Source organism: Amblyomma maculatum, chromosome 4 (assembly GCF_055883805.1).
Source record: "Amblyomma maculatum isolate TAMU_Amacu chromosome 4, ASM5588380v1, whole genome shotgun sequence".
Taxonomy (NCBI): Eukaryota; Metazoa; Arthropoda; class Arachnida; order Ixodida; family Ixodidae; genus Amblyomma; species Amblyomma maculatum.
In genome coordinates, this window is record NC_139347.1 from 56,014,539 (window position 1) to 56,030,715 (window position 16,177).

Genomic DNA, 16,177 nt, shown 5'->3' on the forward strand with positions numbered 1-16,177 from the left:
CACCGGATGCATTTCGTTAAACTGATTGATTTATAGGAAGGGAAAGGCGCAGTAACTGTCTCACTTGTTTTCTGTGGACACCCCAACCGCGCCGTAAGGGAAGGGAGGAAGGTGGGAGTGAAGGTGGAAAGAGAGAAAGAGGAGCCGTAGTGCGGGGCTACGGAGTAATTTCGACCACCTGGGCATCTTGTATTTCGTTACGGCGAGGGGCAATAGAAGGAAAGGGGTGCGTTACAGACATTGCTGACATGTTTCCCGGCCCCTTAGCCAGGCTAGCATGTAACAGCGTTTCTGAAGCTAACGTTTCTCTCACTGCTCGGAAGTGCGCTATTCTTAAACGTTTGACAACAGCTGCATATGTGAACGGTCTGAAAATAAGGGGTGCACTGTGACTTGCTTTTCATGCCTTACCTTCGACAGGCGCCTGGAACACAATGGCATGGAGTGGCTTTCGGAGGACGTGTTCAAGGGCGCTGAAGGAGTCACATTCTTGTAAGTATAGACGTTTCACATTTTGAACGCAAAGGCCTAATGTGAAATCCATGGATTGACGGAAACCCGTCTGGTAGTCAATATTAATAGTGCAGAAGCATCGAGCGCCGGCTAATCGTTGAATCTCAACACATTACTTTTCAGCCCTGCTACGGCGGTCTTGTCGAAACTAGTCGGCAATTGGTTGGCGCTCAGTGCTTTTCTGCTTAGGATATAAAGTGCATTTGATAATACTGAGGAGTGCTACATGAAGAAACCACTTTTGAATACTTTAGTGCGCAGTTGACGAAGTTTTACGCTGCTTACCCACAAAGTGAATTGGAGGACACGTCTGTTATATAATTGATCGATTTGTTCGCTTATGCCTTGTGATTTGACCCGACATCATGACTAATTGGTGCCTTCCGTCAAGCTCATTATAGGTCTTGTAATCTGGAAAGCCTAAGCCTGTTTCTGTCACGGGAAACTTAGCGATGTATTTGCCACTCTTATTCGCCAAAGAGGTCGCCAGTTGTCTTCGACGTCAACAACAGTTCATTTTTCGAAATGACTCTGAAAGGTGGCTATAAAATGGTGGTCCGCTTCGATAAATCTTTGTCCTGAGTCCTCTTTCCCATTATTTCATCAGGCTACTTTAAGTTCGTAATATGGTCGACTTTATATTCCTTTATATCCTTAACTGCAGTTTAATTATAAGGACGAAACTTCCACTGCGCCACGTGCATCTATTAAATGCGAGAGTTGTGTCACAGAATCAGCACAGTTTTGCATCTTACGTCATAAGTTCTGCATCTTACGTCGCTCATATTCATCACCTGTCACAACACATGTACCATCGACCAAACGTCCGCAACATAGGGGACCGAACTTAAGCCAACGTGCTGTTTCCCACGCGAGGCGTGTTTCCGGCATTCCGCTGTGCCCCCACGCCAGCTATTGGGCTTATATAAGCAACCGCTGGATCTTCACTCCCGATATCGCGCTCTGACGTGCACACCAGAAGAGTCATAAGATCGTTGCGTGATATTGGCCTCGGGAGAGGCAGGCCTTCTAGGCATTAATCACAATTTGAGCCGTCAGCACAAAGCAGCGCTTCGTGATTCCGACGGCACGAACGAGGACTGCTCGAGATGCCGTTCGTGGATAGCGTCGGTGGCGTGATGACACGCCCGGGAAAGCCTCTTACATCCTCATCGCTCGGGGAATTACGTGTGCCGTCAGGGGCGACGGTTGGCTTGTAGCCGATGTCAGCATCACGGGTCACCGTACTGAGGGACTGGTCGTCAACTACGCAACGTACTCTTCGCACGGTGTTGGTGACAGGTTCTTTTCCTCCTCCCGCTTTTCCCCTAGGCACAGGGGGTGTATTCTCCGTAATGAGGGCCGCGGTACGTGGGAGAACAAAAAGAAAGTCAAAGAAAGCAAGTTGAGGCTGGTGGTCGAGGGCCCCTTAAGATCAATTTTTCACATTCAACTGTGGACGGGAAACAAAAAAAAAAGTAAAAAAGAGGCACAAAGAAGTCAGATATTTGGGGCACGCGTATGTAAGGCCTTTAACGGTACGACGCAAAGCTTTCAAGGCTCTCGTTTGTGGCTGCCTTTGTCGATCATAGTTTGCGTGCATGCCCTTTGTTACTCGCCTAATCACTAATCCGTTCATTTGTGCCTCTCTCATCTCACACATACATATTAGCATATTGTCGCAAGCTACTACATTATCTGCAAGACCACTAGACACAGGTATAAAGTCTCACTTCAACTTAGTCGTACGAACTTGCCTGAGTTGCCTATAGATAGCATGTTTCCGGATTCAAGGGTCCTGGGTTCGACTCCCACTTCTTGCCAATTTGTCCATGAAAAGTGGTCTCGTGATGACACATAATCTACAGACCACTCGTTGCCAGCAGTGTCGCCAGCTATACCGCCCGCCAGAAGCATAATTATTGTCGACGACGCCAATTCATAACCTTCTTCCCAACGAGGCCTTTCTGTGCAGGCCTCTCCGTATCAGCTTTTTCGTGCATGCATTTCCTGCGAAGCAGAATGACCTGCCAATAACCTCCTCCTGAAAATACCGACCATTTCAGTCGGAAAGTGCGGGTATGGTTCTTTAAACCTAATTGAAGTGGTCACTTCTAAAGTACACGTAAATGACATGATAAAATACGTGATAGAAGAACAGGCTACACTGTGTTCAAGAAATAGCGTAGATATTCTAGCTGAAATTTCGCAGACAAATCGAGTTTCAATCTCCTTTCGTACGCTCTATATTCATTTACACCGGTGGCACTGCTGCCATTGCGGTTCGCCTTTCTGCTGACATGTCGCATACCCAGGAGTAGGTAGTGACCATTACTTGTCCAGGACCTCGTTATTGTTTGCCTTCACAAGGCACATATCACAACCCTCTGAATCTGTATATTGAGAATACGGAAACGAGAATCGGCTATTATCCGATGCCAACCAGCAGCTGTTTCCTCTAACTAGTACGGTTTCATCAGGAGACCGGCTGTTTATTTCAATTTGCACATCTTAAGATTGCGCAGTCCGAAGCGAGTTTCAGAGAGAGTTTTGAGAGAGTTCTTTAACAAACGGCCCTCGATATCGTCAAGCGACGTGCGCTTGTCAAAATACATTCATTGAGCTCTGACTTAATTATTATCGGGCTTCTTTCTAGCTCAAGAATAGTACCCGAAACTCAGTTAAGGAAATACGAAGGAAAGCCTGTCATGATGTATTTAAAAGCTATCAGCTCTCTTCGATACCATGCGTGACGAGAACTCGGCAGTCCGGAAGTTTTGTTCCCTTAGAGCGCATTAACCCCCGTTGCGTTACTACGTCACGGGTGAGAGTCAATCTCAATTAGGTTAAGACGTCCCAGAAGCAGTTAACGCTCGCTACACACTATCCCAGACAGCCGTATAGCGCACCGCTTTTACGCGTCTGCACTGATAGTTTTTTTTTTTTTTTTTTGCTTCTTTTTGGTTTCCCACTTTCTTCATCCTTAGGAGCCTTTCAGTCTCTGGCGTCGTTCATGCTAATAAAATATACTCTTCTTGCACAAACTTTCGTTTTTGGGTTACTTGCAAAAGCCTGGCTCGCTAAGCTTGGGATGTGTAGTACGTCAGCCGAGTGTTAACAAAGCGAATCCAATTTGGCGTGAGTGGACGGCCCCCATCTGTACCGGAGCGCATCCGCCTTTTGTTGGTCCGAAAACGGTATACGACTGGCGATGGCTTGCGTTGACTCGGCTTCTGCCATTCCTGGGGATTATGTGAGCCAGTCGGAATGGCAGGAAACGTATTCTTTCTTGGGAGCCTCGAGCTTTATGTACAGTATTGCTCTTCCGTACGTGTTTGTCCGTTCAGCATTTATTAAAACGTCTGCGTCAGTACGCCCACCCACTCTGGCTAGGCGATACTAGATGCGCATGCATCTTGGCAGGTATCTTAGGAAGGCAATATTTTTCGTTCTTTTTTAGCTTTTAGTTTGTCTGGATCTTTTTGCAGTTATATTTTGATTTCTTTTACATCGCACTGTTGCCTTCGTTTCGTGTCCCTGCTTCCGGACAGCTATCTTTGAAAAACGTAGACATGGAGCTTTATGAGGCAGCAGAGCGTACGTTCTGTCCCTTCCGTCCATGTTTATCTCCAAGACTGAGTTGTCATGAGAAACGACGCTTTTTTGTGCATGCCTTGTTTTTGTTTGCAGCGAAACTACGTATAGGGTATTTTTCCCAGCGCCATATTGGCATCCACATTTATCGTAATATGTCTCAGCTGAAAACACTTACATTCGCCCTCTTGCTGAAGTACGTTATACCTGTACAGGGGACCGAAGAGCTAGCGCGCTACAGGACGTTCTTCTGTGAGGTTAGGCGAGAAAAGGGTAAGGCAGCTCTGGGGCGGTAAGATGAGGAAGTGGGAGGGGGCTACATAGCTATCGATATCGTTTATTTGTCGCAGTAAAGGGCGGAACGTCTCTGAGCTGACTGTGTAATTATTTTCTTTTTTAACATAAACAGCTCGGGACACATTCAGCTATTCGGTTATTGGTTTCAACTTCCTACCAAAACGCAGCTTAACCAGATTTGTTCGCAGACTTATCTATTTGATTGTTTTTGTTATTTTTTTCCTCGGTCGACATTGACACAAGTGATCGATGCTTCTGTGGTAACCCGAATCCATTTATTGCGTTTCTTGTGCTTTGCTTGCTCTGTTCTCGGTGTGACTGAACGCCCGCACCACATGGTTTGCTTGTGGTGAAGCACAACGATGTCTATTCTTTCTCATCTATCCTCGAATGCGTAGCCTAAATAAGAGAAACGTTTGGCACAAATGAAGCGAACTCGTCCCCTTCTTGTCCTAATTCATAATCCCCACCCTTCGACTCTTCCAGGTCACTCGAGGGCAACAACTTCACAGAGGTTCCATGGGATGCCCTCAGACAGCTGCCTGCCCTGGAAACTTTGTAAGGCCCGGAAAAAAAACTGTAATATGCCGGCTTCGCTCACTCGGTGCTTGTACCTGTCATTTGGAAAAATTATATAATGTGGCGAGGGGTAGGGGAGTACAAAAGAGATATTTTTCGGTGTAAAAGGTCACTCAAATACATGGTACCCCAACCTCAATTCAAACACGTTGTTCCTGCTGCAACCAGCCACTGCTATAAAGGGGTAATACAAAATAAAGAGGGTGGGGGAGCACTCAAGCGCCGCCTTTAGGATATGTCGCGATAGCGGCCAGTGGTTCCCTCTAATTATACGCTTACTCATTAACACGCAGCCGTTGATTTACTACTTTACGTTAAAGACCACAAGACATACACACGAACCTTGGCTTGTTCCGAAGTCATGCAAGCGGGCCTGCCGCGACCTGGTATTTGTAACAATGACGTAAGAGCCTTCCGAGGGTTAGTCTGTAGAGTATGGGGCTCACAAACTAAAGGTCATGGGTTCGAATTCCACATAATAGTTCCACTTTTTCTTTAAGCGAAATCAATTACTTTATGAAGTTTTAAGGCTTTCGGGTCAGGAGCCTATTACCTTGTGAGTCTTCTAAAAATGAAACATAGGTACTTTAGAATGCCGCGCATTTATACAAAAGCTTTTCAAAACTGATTGGCTCTATGAAACCATGAAACCAAACAAGCGCTCTGAAACTTGGCAGCGTGGTTCAAGTATGCAACATGAGGCACAGCCGATTAAATTCAACTCTCTGAGCTCATGTGCAGATTTCCAGATAGTCACTGTACTGCGTCACTGAGGAAGCCTCCCGGTATCGATAATTTTGCTACAGCGTGGTCCGATGAATGCAGCCTAAACTCCGTATTTAATTGACAGCCGCCTTGTCAGCAGGATTGGCCACAAGGTGCAATGAACGGCGTCCTTCCCGCTCACCCTTGTAATGCAGGCACCTCAACAGGAACCGGCTGACCGAGGTGCCCCCTCCGACGGAACCTTCCTATCACCGGAGGCTGCGGAAGGTGTGGCTAGACAGCAACCAGCTGTACCGGGTACCCGTGGAGTGCGTCCAATCTCTTCCAGGACTGGAAGCATTGTAAGGTCCCGCATCTCGGCATTCATTGTTTGTCATCATCTTCATCACCAACATCTTTATCAGGCTTACTACGTCCGCTGAATGGCAGATGCTTTCGTCATTTTAACCCTGTTCTGGGCCAGGTTCTGATCTCTTGCCCCTCTCAAGCTTCCTAACCCATCCGCGCATCTTAATCTCTGCAACGCTTACATATATCCGATTCCCGCTATTGACCTAAGACTGTATTACAAGAGAAGGCTTCCTATATAGATAAGGGGGAATCATTCCCTTGCGGTCTGCATACCCTCTTCATATGAAGCGATCTTTCACGGCAGTAGCAGGCGATTCTATTATTTCAATTTTAATATTTTGGAATTTTTGCGTATTTACTTTCTGTCAATGATGCATTGTGCTAACGCCTCTTTTGGTATCGCAGTTTGCCTTAGGAGGCGACTTTAGTAACACAGAGATTTGAGCTGGTTGGTTCATCTTCAATATTTTACCGGCGCTGCGACAGGGGACGAGGAACAAGAAGAGACGACAAGACAAGCGCTCGGACTAACAACTGAAGGAAAAAAGCATGCACTCCGATCCTTGATAAAGCTAAGATTATTGTCAGGAATGAAAACAAATTGACCAGAAAAATCAGTGAAGCCTATCACATCCATAAAAATACTGACCCGTGCGTTAGCGCACCATCAGTAATTATCAATGATTGTGAACTGTCATATTTGGATGCATAGCTGTATGTATTGGTTTTTTTGGCGGGAAGGGATAGCGCATGCGCTTCTGGTTGTCATGTGAAAATATATTTCCTTGTATGTTTCATTAAACCTTCAGTTGTTAGTCCGAGCGCTTGTCTTGTCGTCTCTTCTTGTTCCTCGTCCCCTGTCGCAGCGCCGGTAAAATATCGGAGGCGACTGTACACCATTGTAAACTATTTTTAATTAGCATATTGACATAAATAGTTTGAAGCTATCACAGAATCGGGTTACGTGGAGAGATATGGGAGAGGCCTTCGCCCTGCAGTGGGTATAATCAGGCTGATGATGATGATGATGATTATGATGATGAATAGTTTGAGCTTCCGATGCGTACCGAAATTTTACTTGTGAAGTTTGTCCTGCGCTCGTAGAAGACTAGTGGCGCGTGTTTTTGAAAACTAGTAGCAAAACTAGGAGCCTTCCGAGGGAAGATACGCGGGAGTATTGATTTTTATCGCGATAGTAAACAATGCGTGAAAAAAAATGCGCTGACGACTCTTTCCAAGAAAACGTGCAACATTTTTGGGTGTTTTGCTCACAAGCATCTCTGGTCAACCTAAAAGGCAACATAGCCGAAAGTAATGTTGGCAAATTGTGTATACTGGTATTTATGCTTAATTTGTAAGTAAGTGTGGGAATAAAAGTGTGTGATGAACAATGAGATCTGAACTTCTTTCTTCAGCGCTCAAAAGTTGGGCGCTAATCAATTGCGCCACAGTAGCAACGTCTCTGGCGGCTCTTAATCTGTCTCTTACTCTTTCTCACAAATATTGAATTTTCCGCTTGGTGGTGCGGCTGACTTCCTGCATTGTGCCTTGAGGGTTCGAAAATTCGCGGCATTTCATTCTTGCGAATGCGCATTGCTGGAAAGCTCTCTTCTTGCTGGTGATCTTCACAACACATTAAAAAGGAAACTGAAGAGGTTTCAAAATTGGGTGAGCTGAAGGTAATCTCATGTGTGCAACTTGCAAGTAAACCAAGTCGAACCTTTTTGTAATAGTATTTCCAATAACAATGTGCTCGCAACCACGGCGTGCAGTCAAACCCTGCTGACACTTATAGATGGATTTGGTGAAGTAGCGGGCGGTGTGGTAATGTTGCCTACGGTTGCGCCCCCAGGCATAGGGCAGGATGTAGGCGAAAACTGTGGAAATTTCACAACTCAGCGTCATCGTCCAGCTCCTCCGCATTTCTCCAGCGTAGGAAGCAAAAGCCTAAACATCATCGCGGTTAAATATGCGACGTCTTTATTTTAAATAATGGCGCAAAACAACTTGGCATGTTTTACCCGAATTGTGAAAAAAAAAAAAAAAACAGCAGATTAGCTTCTTTTTAACCTAACAAAAATTTGGTTCAAGCTGCGCGTAATTCGTCTAGCCTTGAATTTGCTTCACATTTTCCAAGAAAGATAGGTAAAAAAAATCGTGAGATAGAACTCAACTCTGTAGTTATTCTCAAGTCTAGAAATCAAGACTCATTCATGACATCCCTGCCGCCCGCCTCCTGAGCTTAGCGCGAAAAAAGTGCCATTCTTGAAATGGCTGATGCGGAGATGAGTAATTTCTGGATGAGCGTATCCCTGAATACTCATTTGCTGAGTTTTGTCGCTCTTTTCCAGGTATTGTTTCTCTATTTTTTCTTTTCAGAGGTTTGGGAGAGAATCTCATCGAGGAGTTGAAGCCTTACGCATTCGGGAATTCATCGCGCCTCGAAGTCCTGTGAGTGCACTCCACCATCCGCTATGGCGCATACTTTGCGCGAAGCCCTGCTGCTAACACGGCTGTGACAGCTCGTCGTCTCGAGCATGCTTTGTATTAGGGTGTCAGTGTAGGAACATTTCATGCTACCCACACTGCCATTAGCCAGGTGCCAGGACAGAATCATGCTGTTTTCGAGGCCTTTTTTTCTACAAGCGGATATAAGGTAGCGGTTGGTGGTACCGGCCATGTCTTATGTTCTATTCAGAGTAGAGAGGCAGATAATGTGGCAGATTACTCAGAAAATAACTGGGCTCATTCTTCATAGAATTTTTCCTTTTTTACGCATGCATTCACGAAATAGCCGTACACAGCGCACGAAAAGTATGTGCGCTCATGCACGCACGCACGCACGCACACATACTGGCGCGCATGCTAGCGATGCCATAATCACATTTCATTATTTTGCATCATATTGCTCCACCTTCGAGTTCATTTCGCGGCAAAGAAAAATTAATGTCTAGATGTAAAATATCTCTCGGATGACTCGCGTGCATTTTCCAAAGTATTTTGACTGTCGAAAGTAGAACAAAGCCTTGTTCGGTACAACTGTAAAGGGAAATTAGTATTAAAGCATTGCTTCTGTTACTACCATTTTTCAAATGCAGCCTTTCTTACTATTATCAGGTCATATAAGATTTTGTTATTTCGAGATGCCAGTCTTTTCACTCACTCGTTTTCCCTTTGTTCTCTTTCAGCATTCTACGAAAGAATCATATCAGCAAAATCGACCCTCGCGCATTTTATGGCTTACGGTCTTTGCAGGCAGTGTGAGTGCCTCTTTCCTCTCCCCGCTTTTGCATTGCGCTCGTGTTTTGCAGAACCTACATTGCCTGTGTACTTTCACTTCCCTTTTGCAGAGACCTGAGCCACAACAAGCTGACTCACTTGCCAACTGCACTGTCTTCATTGCCCATGCTTAAAGAGCTGTAAGAGCAACATTTCGCACTTACTGTTAGCTGTCTCTGCGCGCTGCTTAGAATACCCAGCCTGGCACTTTAACCGTTAACCTGACTTCTTAGCATTTTTTTTCGCCTTTATTTTCTTTATTTGCGCTAAAAAACAGTACACGAACAGTTGGTTGGACCCATAGCCTTTACGGCTAGTAATGGGTCCAAATGAAAAACATTGCACCTAATACTAGGCGAACCTAGGCTAGTTGAATCATGGCCTTATAGGTACTGCAAAGTTGGGCTTCGTGAATATTTTAATTAGTTTTTTAGGGGGAAAAAAGTCCAGTTCTCGGTCGAAAGTAAAGAGATTATCGCACATGGGACAAACGCTAACGGCGGGCTCTCTTGTGGGACACGTGTAACACCGCTTGGTAAGGAGTTTAGCACGTTCCTTACCATTTGATGGAGGCTGCGTGTGAATTGTATGGCCTCAAATTGCTCGCTCTCATATCATGCCGTGTGGTTCATTCAGTAAGCCTGTTTTGAAAGCATTTGTTTGACTTTCGGCTGCCTTTTCTACGTTCTAACTAATGCGAACAGCAAAAAAACTCTTTTCTATGCTTTAGATTCGCGATAGAAGGGCTAGGCTTATTGATGTGATGTAGCCTTACGCTCACTGGTGCAAATTTCTAACGAGATATTTGACAAACTGAGCGACTTTTTTCACTTCAAGATAAATTTTACGTAACTCGGAATGATCGCCTTTTGTGATCTTTCCTCGAGGGACCCTGTTTTGGCGCCTGACTGAACTACAGCCCTCCGTTACTCGCCATGAAAATTGAAGTCGAGAAGTAGAAGAAAGATTGCAAGAGGTGATCGTTGTGAGCTAAAGTAAACTGAGGCTAAAGTTAAAACAACTGGGCTTTCGCGCCATTTTTGTTACTGTATGGAACACTTCATGTTCGAAATGAAAGGGAACACAGTAAACGTACTCAGCTAGCAACGGTAGAGCTAGACGGGAACTGACACCGTCATGCCACGATCTAAACTGTCGTTCAATTGCTGCTGTCGTATACGCCAGGTGGAACTGTAAACAAATTGGCAGAACAGGAAAGTTATCACTTTGTTGCGCACAGCAATAGTTTTCTACATGACCTGCAGATCACCGGCACTTCGCGAACAAGCAAGCAGGTCCCGTGAGCAGGTCGTAGGCAGTAATGAACGCGTATTAAAAAAGATAGAGAGAGAGAGATGAGGCGGGTACAATGAAGCTGACACGGATGCGGCAAGCGGGGGAAGAAAAAAATACGTTGTGTTCTGACGAGTCGGGGATGGCCGGCTCATCGTCCCGTAAAATATGAAAGGCATAAGTCAAAAGGGAGAACTAAAAAATTGTTGATTTCCGACGATTATTTTCTGCTTTTCAATATTCCGTAAGTTATGCGCCGTAACATCCGAGGCATGTGCGTTCGTCGACCCATTCATCTGGACGAAAGAAGTTTCTCAGTCACTTTTAAATTAAAAGGACAAAGCAAAATATGAATGAAAAGAAGTCGACTACGCTGCAGATAGAAGCAGCAAGTCTGGCTGCTCATGTTCTCGTTGTGCGTTTGTTTTGCCGGTGTCACTCGTGACAAGTTCGTAGTTTATATGGCAAGCGGAACATTCATCTCCCATCAGTGGACCAACCACAAAACTTTCTTTTTGTTGCACTGAATAAAACCCAACATATCTCTTTTATGAGTGAGCAAGCCTTTATAATCAGGCCGTACATAAATATCGTTGATCATATTTTGGGCAAATTGTGAAGTTTTACTATCGCCTATCTACTCTCTGTCTGTTGCAGCATTATATCTGACAACCATATACGGTTCCTGGGAGAGAACTCCTTTCGAAGCAACGGTGCCTTGACCCTGCTCGAACTGGCCAACAATCCACTGGAGTCATTCGACAGGAAGACCTTCTCGCGGCTGCCGTACCTCAAGAGGCTGTGAGTAGACACCCGTGACACCTGTCTGTGCCCGTGGCCTTAGCAAACCACCGAGTTGCCTTGGAACGAAGGAAGCATGAGTGGCTGATGTATATCTAATAAAGCAATGCTTGCTGCGCTGAATATCATTCTCCGCACTCATCAGCCCTCGTATGCTCTTTAAAACAGCCATAATTTTTATCTTCTTGGCACCCTTCGTACTCCACGTAAATCTTGGAACTGGAAATGCAATTAAATGCAAAATTTGCATTTGCAAATGCAAATGCAAATCTTGGAAATGCATATTGTCAATACTTGACAATATGTATTTTCCAATGTTTTCCTGAAGGTGAAATGGAGACTGATATGCGAGTTAAACTAGATTTTTCCCTGAGTTTAAGTATTTAGAGAAGGTGGAGAAACAAGCACCGTAATACCAGCTCTCTTTTATCCTTTTAATTATCATGAAGCCTGCAATAGTTCCGCATGCTGCGGGTGGTACGATCTACCCTTTGCCTTAAATATTCCTTGCGCAAAACACAGTTTTTTGCTAGGAATGTCACTAAAATGAATTATTTGGCTCGAAGTAAGACACAGTTGGGCTATGTATGTCTTATCCAAGCTCTTAACGGGCTTTAATAGAGACGAATAGCTATTTTACGCCGACTCCGCATTGCCGCTGACCTTGCGCTCTGCAAGCGAGTGCGCCCTGAAATGCTGAGGAGGAGGAAAAAAACATTTATTTACGATGATATGATTTGAGAATTGGGAGGTGCGTTTGGTTGTGGAGCTGAGTGGCAGACCCTATTCCGGGACGCCATTGGCCGCCGCCGCTGCCCGAGCTTTCTGGACCAGGACACGCTGGGCCTCCAGGTCCGAGCTGGACAGGGCCGCCTCCCAGCCCTCCCTAGTTGGCTGTTTTATTGCTTTTAGTTTTGTATTTTGCTGGCAGGCCCACACCATGCGGTATAGGTCAGCATACTGCCCGCAGAATTCGCACCTACCCGTGAATGTCGGGTCCATGTGTTTTAGTATTGCGGGATTTAGAAAACACCCGAATCAGCAAAAGTAGAGAGCACACATATTATTTCGGCTCCTGCGTATGAACTGTATACCAGCAAAGGTAACACGTGCCACTCAACTTCAGCCAAATTTGACGCCACTGTATTGCTCGCTTGGTACATAGCTCTCGGGAGTTCCTTATGAGGCTATATCAGACAATAAACACCACCGTATGTCGTATTTTGGTACATAGCACTTCTCCAAATGTCTCCTTTTTTTTCTAGTCTGCTGTGCAAATGTCAAACATTGAAAGTAGCTCCTAGTCTTTCTACTGTGCTCCTCGGTCGAAGTGACTTGGTGATAGCCGGCTTGAACGCGCAGCCGGCTGTGATGACTAATTGCATATTGAAGTAAAACAAAATAACATCGAGTCTGCGCCACAGACGCGTCGCATGATTTTAGAGGCTGCCACTGGGGGGAAAAAGGATAAAGCTTTAACTAGGGCTGAACGAATATTGAAATTTTCTAATACGAATGTGAAAAAAAAAAAAAAATCTTATTTGAATATCGAAACAAATATCGAGTACTGTTCAGTAAAGAAACAAGTGAAAACTGAAAAATATCAACTGCCGTCAGCTTTGTTCATTTCAGAGTTCATACGATATTTGCAATTTGAACTATAGAATTACACAGAACTGTATATAGAGCTTATTCACGTGACGTCATTGCAGCTTTACTGGCAGCAATGGTATGCACAACGCCACGTGAGAGAGGGAAAGAAGGAGAGATAGAGGGTAGGTGGCGAATCAGGGTACGGCGTCGGTGAAATCCGCGCTCTGGTTGGACGGCGTTGCAAACGGCGTCTCAAGTGTCCGACAAATGAGCGGCGCGCAGCAGGAAGAACGCCGATAGACCGGCGCCGATGCGTCGGAAGCGTTTCTTTTTTGTGTGTGCTTTTAGTTTTGAACTGCCCAACGTTATGGCGTCTCCGCAATACAGGGTTGCCCCAACTGCCGCCTGCTAAACTTGGTAGTGAATAGTGTCCATATCCTATTGAAACATTTACAGAAGATTCCGTATACCAGTTTTTGTACACGAGGATCTGCATTAAAACGGGTGGAACTGACATATCGCTGCTGAATATAGTAAACTCTCGTTAATGCAGCCGAATTGAAACAAAAAATGTGCGATTATTTAAAAGATCAAATTATCGAATGCACTTGGAAAAGCTGCCGAAAGGCTGTTTGCATCACAGTAATTTTATCCAATGAACACCTGTAAGACAGACGCCTGCATTTCAGACGAAACCGAATAAAAAACGACGTTTTTCTTTTCTCTGTTTCATCAAGTGCTTGGGTACAAAACATTGATGGCTCCATCATGTTTTGAGGATGCTCCACCGCGAAATTCATGATTTGAAGCATTACGGGGAGGCTCGCAGTGGAGTGAAGCTCTGTTGAATTTCAAAACGCTGCAGGACGATCTGGGTCTGAGCAAGTTAATTCACCTTGAAATTCGGAAGTTTTCGGTATATTTGAAATATTATTATTGTTCGGAAATTAATAATTACAATAATTGGATTACAAGAGAGAAAAAAAGCAGTATCTACCACTTTTTTTCGTGGACTCCCTCTTTTCTATTTTCTCCTCTGTCCGCACGAGGCAGCGGAGATGGTTCAGCTACAGAACCAGTAGCAGGACCGTGAATTTTTAGAGCGCAGCTCTTTGGCGCCCGTTCCTGGGTTTCGCGTCGTCGTCGTCGGCGTCGGCCTCGTAACCAGCTCCGCTCCCCCCCCCCCCCTTCATCCCTCCAGCTCTAGCCGACGCTTCGGCAACCGGAGCCTCGCAGGAAAGGGGGGGGGGGGGGGGGCTACACTCAGCGCAGCGGCGAATGATGTAGGCACGAGCGATGCAGCAACCGGAGAAAACGAGGAACGGGGGGGGGGGGGGGGGCGAGTCAAGTCGCGTCTGCGACAGCATAGACTGGTTGATTTATAGGATTTATAGGATTATAGGAAGGGAAAGGTGTGGTAACTGTCTCACTTGTTTTCTATGGACACCTCAACCGCACCGTAATGGAAGGGAGGAAGGTGGGAGTGAAAGTGGAAAGAGAGAAAGAGGAGCCGTATTGGAGGGCTGTGTAGTAATTTCGACCACCTGGGGATCTTTAACGTGCGCTGACATCGCACAGCACACGGACACCTCTTTGTTTCGCCTCCATCGAAACGCAGCCGCCGAGGTCGGGTTCGAACCCGGGTACTCCAGCACAGTAGTCGGGCGTCTTACCACTGCACCACCCCGGCGGGGCTTTTGACCACTTGAGGACCTATACGAATACGAATCTATTAACAATACATATTCCGGTAGTATTCGAAATTTCGAATATTCGCACACCCTAGAACATACAAGCTAAGGAGAAATGGACTCAAAAATATTCCGAATTTCACTGTGGCTGTGAAACCTCAGTACTAAACTATTATGGGTGTACGTACTAAAGATGTACGAAAACTTTTACAAGCAGATGTAAGTTGATGGAGATGATGATGTGCAATGCACAGCGCATGAGCGTCTTGCACTTCGCGATAGCTACAGCGTTCCATACTCGCTTGCCACGAATAACTCCCAAGTTCGATCCCGTTCCGTGCGGTTTCTTATTTCCGTGAGAAAGTGCTACAAGAGGACATAAAAGCGTTACAAGGACTCCTAAAGCACGCATTGAGGTGAAGGACGGAGGAAAAGAAGATAGAAAGAGACCTACGGCCTAATGATAGAGGAAAGGAGGACAGCTCCGAAAAAAATAACCATGTGGGGATAGTTAACGTAGATAATCAACGCAAAGCACAGTGGTCAAGACGCCCGGCTACTGAACCACAGTACTCAGGTTCGAACCCGACCTTGGCAGCCGTTTCAATGGAGGCGGAATGCAAAATCGTCCGTGTGCTGTGCGATGTCAGTGCAAGTTAAATATCCCCAGGTGGTCGAAGTTATTCCGGAGCCCTCCACTGTGGCACCAGTAGTAGTAATAACCTTATTATAACGAAGCAGTTTGGGACATGCATGCCCCTGGGCCCCTGCACGGGCCCACTACATTCAAACGTTCATTATTCCTATGTATTCTATATGGTTTATGACTTCGGCAGCCCGGTCTGTGGCGATCTTCTGCCGAACCGGGTCCTCGGAGTGCAGCAGGGTCACGTATTAGCAAACCATATCCCGTAGGAGAACTCGAGCAGACGACGCTCTGGCGCGTGATTTCTCTGAGCAGCGCCAGAGCAGCACCAGAGCACGGCCTCTCAATGGAGGCGCACTTGGCCAGAGCGTCGCCTGCTCGAGTGCTCCTACGGGATATGGTTTGTAATACGCGTCCGGTACCACTTTCCCTCTTTTTTTCTGTCTCACTTTCCTCCCTTTCCTTACGGTGCCGTACAAGTGCCCACACAAGTGTGACAGATACTGCGCCTTCCCTTTCCTGTAAACCAATTTTGCAATTTGTGATGGCACAGCACGAGTAAGCCTTTTGTGCTTCGCCTTCAATGAAGCGCGGTCGGGATTGAAGAGAGGCGCGGTTGAGCCGTTCACCAAAACCAAGGCAGCTGCACCCTGCCTTTGCCCATCGTCAAATTTGCAGAGCTTTGGTTGGCGCACAGTACCACCATGAGGCAGACTGGACTTCAATCCGCTGCTCAGCTAAGTTGGATAACAAATCACCTAGAAGTAGCCAAGCCGTGTGTGCAGTTAACTTCTCCTTGATGGCAAATACAACC

At 45.8% G+C, this 16,177-nt stretch overlaps 1 protein-coding gene across 1 annotated transcript in view; it reads left to right on the forward strand.

Annotated features, from left to right (window-relative positions):
* rk (G-protein coupled receptor rickets) overlaps positions 1 to 16,177 on the forward strand; it is a 162,421-nt gene that overhangs the window by 128,040 nt on the left and 18,204 nt on the right. The window contains exons 3-9 of the mRNA XM_084599881.1: positions 421 to 492; positions 4,891 to 4,962; positions 5,904 to 6,050; positions 8,440 to 8,511; positions 9,249 to 9,320; positions 9,411 to 9,479; positions 11,290 to 11,433. Coding sequence (XP_084456007.1) covers positions 421 to 492; positions 4,891 to 4,962; positions 5,904 to 6,050; positions 8,440 to 8,511; positions 9,249 to 9,320; positions 9,411 to 9,479; positions 11,290 to 11,433 — 648 coding nt within the window. The remainder of the gene's footprint in view (positions 1 to 420; positions 493 to 4,890; positions 4,963 to 5,903; positions 6,051 to 8,439; positions 8,512 to 9,248; positions 9,321 to 9,410; positions 9,480 to 11,289; positions 11,434 to 16,177) is intronic.